General features: G+C 38.0%; 1 protein-coding gene across 4 annotated transcripts in view; it reads left to right on the top strand.

Annotated features, from left to right (window-relative positions):
- Window positions 1-5000, top strand: part of LOC143032313 (organic cation transporter protein-like) — a 109476-nt gene that overhangs the window by 69719 nt on the left and 34757 nt on the right. For all 4 annotated transcript variants that reach the window (XM_076196854.1, XM_076196861.1, XM_076196870.1 and 1 more), the window contains exon 2: window positions 3608-3728. In XM_076196854.1, coding sequence (XP_076052969.1) covers window positions 3666-3728 — 63 coding nt within the window. In that variant the 5' untranslated portion in view covers window positions 3608-3665. The remainder of the gene's footprint in view (window positions 1-3607; window positions 3729-5000) is intronic.

The following is a 5000-nucleotide window of genomic DNA, read 5'->3' as shown; positions in this document are numbered from 1 at the left end:
TGAGTGAAGTTTGTGTTTGTGTTGGTTGAGTGGACGGATGTTGGAAATTTGGTGTAGAGACTCAGTGGTTCTGAAGTCGCTCCATCGCGAACCCGTGATGAACTGGACAGCGGCATTCTGAACCTTCTGATGCTCGTAGTTATTAGTGGCACATGTCAGCTGGCTTAGTCCCGGGGACTGGCACAGAATCGGTCTGACGAGGGCTAGGTACAATCGACGTTTGGTTCTCAGTGTTGCAGTTTTGAAGCGTCTTAGCTTACCCAGCACAGCCCTAGCCTTCGCTCCCTGCTTGCGGAAGTGTGGGGTCCAGGTAAGGCCACTATCAAGTGTGCTACCCAGCACACGGGTATGGTCCTTCGCTGGGATTTTTGTGTTGTTTATTTTAAGAGGAGTGTTTGTGATTGTTCTGTTGGTTCGTTTGCAGACAGAAGTATACAGCATTGCATTTCGACGCGTTGGTCTTAATGCGCCACTGTTGCTCCCACGCGTGTGCCCCGTCTAGGATGTTTTGCATTACGTGTAACGCTCCCTGCAGCGTTTTGTGTCTGCTTATGTGGTTAGTGTCGTCCGCATACGAAAGAGTTAGAGCCTGGTTGCGTGGATAAGCTGGCTCTTGCAGGTCATTCGTATATAGATTGTACAGTTGTACTTTAGAGTTTTCTTCTTTAGGTTTAATAATTCTTTTAATAATTTGTTCCATAACCCTTTCATCTTCTTTATAGGCTGTGGAGAAGAAGGACTTATTGTAAATTTTAATCAGGTTTTTGGCGTTAATGTCCTGTGGGATTTTGTCTGGGTGGCTTTTGTCCTGGTGGTTTTTGTCCAAGTACCATTTGTCTAGAGTTTTTTTTGTGATTCGCTCTATATCCTTATTGGCGAATCCATTATTTATAAGGGTCTGAGAAGCTCTTTCTAACTCATTATGTACTGTTTCCCAATTATTACAGTGACTAAGAGATCTTCTAATATAGGCACTGATGGTAGAATCTTTGTATCTTTGGGGACATTCGCTAGTCCCATTTAGGCAATGTCCTGAATTAGATGTTTTTATGGATACAGATGTGTCGGAAGTGCCTTCATCTCTGTTTTACTAATGTATCTAAAAAGGGAAGGGACCCATCTATGCTGTGCTCAATTCTAAAATTGATACCAGTCGGTATCAATCTTACAATTGAGCACAGCATAGATGGGTCCCTTCCCTTTTTAGATACAAACTAGGGATTTAGAGGCCCTCCCTAGCGTAAGGAGATCTAGGCTCCCTGACAGAAGGTACAATACTGATGACGTCACACAACAGCCGACCAATGAGGAAGTAGAATAGTTCGGGAGTCCCAGTCCAGCCCACTAGCCAATCAGAAGCCTCAAAATGAAATATCAGACCTACACTAATAGTATATAAACACAAAAATTCAATCAGATATTCACAGTCTAGCCACTGATGAAGCACTATGTAGTGTGAAAACGCGTTCTGGCCAGTTTTTCACTTTGGTAAAGCCATGCCCAAAGTAACTTACAAAACAATGTCATATGGTGACATTATAAGACAACTTCCCGTGGAAGGGAAAAAGGTTCTCAGAGAAAGAGAAAAGGCAGATAAAAAACTCTGCAATAATAATCTTGCCATTAAATTTAACCAAACATGCTTGAGAGAAAATCTCCTGCCTATATATACAATGAATATGTATACATATGTATATACATACATATAACTATATATATATATATATATATTATATATATATATATGTATATATATATAGATATATATATACACATATGTATTCACATATGTATTATTACATCTACGTGTTGTGTACATCCCATATGTGTTATTATTTATTATTTATTATTATTTGTGAGGAAATGTCATGTTTCGTATGTTCGTTTATAAGAGTTTTGTATTTGTGTTCAAGTGTCCATTGCGCATTTGTCTGTTACGTAATTCTAGTTACGTCCTAGGTGTTGACGTGGGAGTTTTTTTTTCGCGTAAGCAGACTAAGGATAAGGTCCAATTGGAAAGGAGTCGTGTAATGGTATGGGATCCCCTTGTATTATCCAATGAGCTACGAGTGTATGCCCTCGTCACGCGGGAGGAACGAGTCTTTTGTATTAACCAATGAACTGTGAGTTTGCCTTCGGGCACCTGCCCAGAGCTATCCAACCGGGCAGATTCTAATGTACCTGCACTGAGGTTAGTACCTTCTCCCCAGGCGCGGATACAAGGCCCCCCCCCCCCCAACGCCCCGAGTATGAAGAACAATGGTAATGGTCCATTACCATTGTTCACTCATCTCGTGTTTGATTCTCCTTGGATAAACACTTTTTAGTGCGAATTTATGATTTGAATAATACTTGTGAATTATATATGATTTTACATACAATACGAGCAAAACGGACTTAGGTTTCTGGACCAATCTCCAAGCCAACAGCATTATTCTTGGGGTTAGAATATCGGCGTGTTTCAAGTATCGGTTATCGGTTCGGGGACCCCCCCCCCCCACCAGATAACATTCCTGGATCCGCGCCTGCTCCTCCCCTTGGTCTCGCAGCAGCGAGTCAGGTTAATTAGGACTTATTCGTAACGCTCCTTTGTAAGTGTGCGCGGAGTGATGTATTTGGGGCTTAGGAATAGCTTACGATTTCAGAATTGTTTAATAACTGTGAACCGGTCCTACGTAACCATGTAGTAAGCGCTGAAACTATCAGTTGTTTTAAAAAACGATTAGACAACTTTATGGATGGGGATGACAGGTGGTGATGGATACGGAGCTGCCTAGTGTAGGCCTTATGGCCTCTTGCAGTCTCCTTTATTCTTATGTTCTTATGTTCTATGTTAAAACTTTCGAACTTGAATATTTTCTTATGTTAAATAGGTCGGATGCACATTGTTACGTATTGTCATATTTATCTAATTCTCATTTGCTTTGTGGTACGTTGTTTTTCATATCCATATAAACAAACACGAAAGTAGCCTTTATACTACATGGACGAAGTGATGAGAAATTCAAAGGCCTGATCTCGTTCAGATTAGAATATGTATTGATGGTGTGATCTCCATATAAAGTGACGGATATAAACAAAACAAAATAAAAGTACAGTGAGCGGTGACCAAATTTTTCAGTAATGCACTACCTGTCCGGCGGTAACGCACGAGCTGTCCGGCGGTAACGCACGAGCTGTCCGGCGGTAACGAGCCCAGCTCTGTCAAAAACTACAACACGATTAATGTGTACATTCTACAATGCTTACGATCGTCTGTTAAATCCGTGAACCTCCGGGTTACTGTGACGTCAATGCAAATACTCTATTGGAAATTGGTTATGATAACCTTCGTCATTGGTATGTGACTTGGCACAACTTGCTCGTCCGTTCTACTCTTGAAAACAGTTTAGAGAATCCGGTTTCGCGGTCATCGTCATTCATTTGTCAAGCCGCGTTTTCTTTTATATCTTTAACTGTAAGAAATCTTCTTCCCTCACTGGTACTATTATATTTCTTTTCCTGACTTTTTGCGTGTTTTTATATGCATATTTTTCCTTTTAGAGAATATCATTTTCTCGAGTTTTTGTCCGTTTTTTTAAGAAATTTTATTATTTTTTCTATACAGAATATCGTCTGATTAACCACTTGAAAGGTCAGGTCTGTCGACCCCACTCGCAGACAAGATGACGTTTCGTGACTTCGATGACATCTTCAAGCACATTGGAGGATTTGGCCTTTACCAACTGGTACGTAGTTGGCATGTAGGACAAAGGTCCAACTGTAGACAAATATTCACAAACGCACGTTTACATACACGCATACATACATACATACATACATACATACATACATACATACATACATACATACATACATACATACATACATACATACATACATACATACATACATACATACATACATACATACATACATACACACATACATACATACATACATACATACATACATACATACACACATACATACATACATACATGCATACATACATACATTACATACATACATACATACATACATACATACATACATATATACATGCATGCGTACATACATACATACATACATACATACGTACATACATACATACATACGTACATACATACATACATACATACATACGTACATACATACGAACATACATAAGTACGTACATACATACATACATACATACATAAATACATACATAAATACATACATACATACATACATACATACATACATACATAATACATACATACATACATACATTCATAAATATTTACATACATACATACATACATACATACATATTTACATACATACATACATACATACATACATACATATGTTGGATGGTAGTTTGTAAAATTAAACTTTTGGTTTAGTTTTTCTATATATTTACGACATAATAAGCTTTCAAACACTTTGCAGTAATCGCATATATATTCTTACACAACTGTAACCAAACTCTGGCAAGTCAGGAGTTAGTTCAAAAGCCACCCATACTCTTTAACAATCTCATTTCGTTTCTCTCTCTCTCTGATTCTCTCTTGTCTGACATACGATAAATAGACTCATTGAGTTTCCCATTCCTATATGTTCTTCTATTCTTTCTACTTCACAACTGACTTTGTACATTCTCTTTTGTCACCAATGTCTTTATCATAAAATGAACTATGATATTTATTTCTGATTAGTTTAAAACTTAATTCTATTCTAGCTTCTGATTTTAGCATTCTGGGTTTTGTGTCTTCCGTGTTTATTTTTCATCATGACTTATCCCTCTAGTGAGTGATTAGCCTAACCTGTCACTAGTCCTGATATGACTCTTTTCTTAACACATTCCTTATCTCTAGAACCTGTATATCTGAGTGCGTGGCTAATCTATTTAATACACTAGCAAGCAATGCATTGGAATACATATATTCATACATATATACATACATACATATATACATACATACATGCATACATACATACATACATGCATACATACATACATACATACATACATA

This window comes from Oratosquilla oratoria, chromosome 1 (assembly GCF_046742065.1).
Source record: "Oratosquilla oratoria isolate Oo_2021 chromosome 1, ASM4674206v1, whole genome shotgun sequence".
Lineage (NCBI taxonomy): Eukaryota > Metazoa > Arthropoda > Malacostraca > Stomatopoda > Squillidae > Oratosquilla > Oratosquilla oratoria.
Note: the sequence above shows the minus strand (reverse complement) of the source record. Positions and strands in the feature narration are given on the sequence as shown.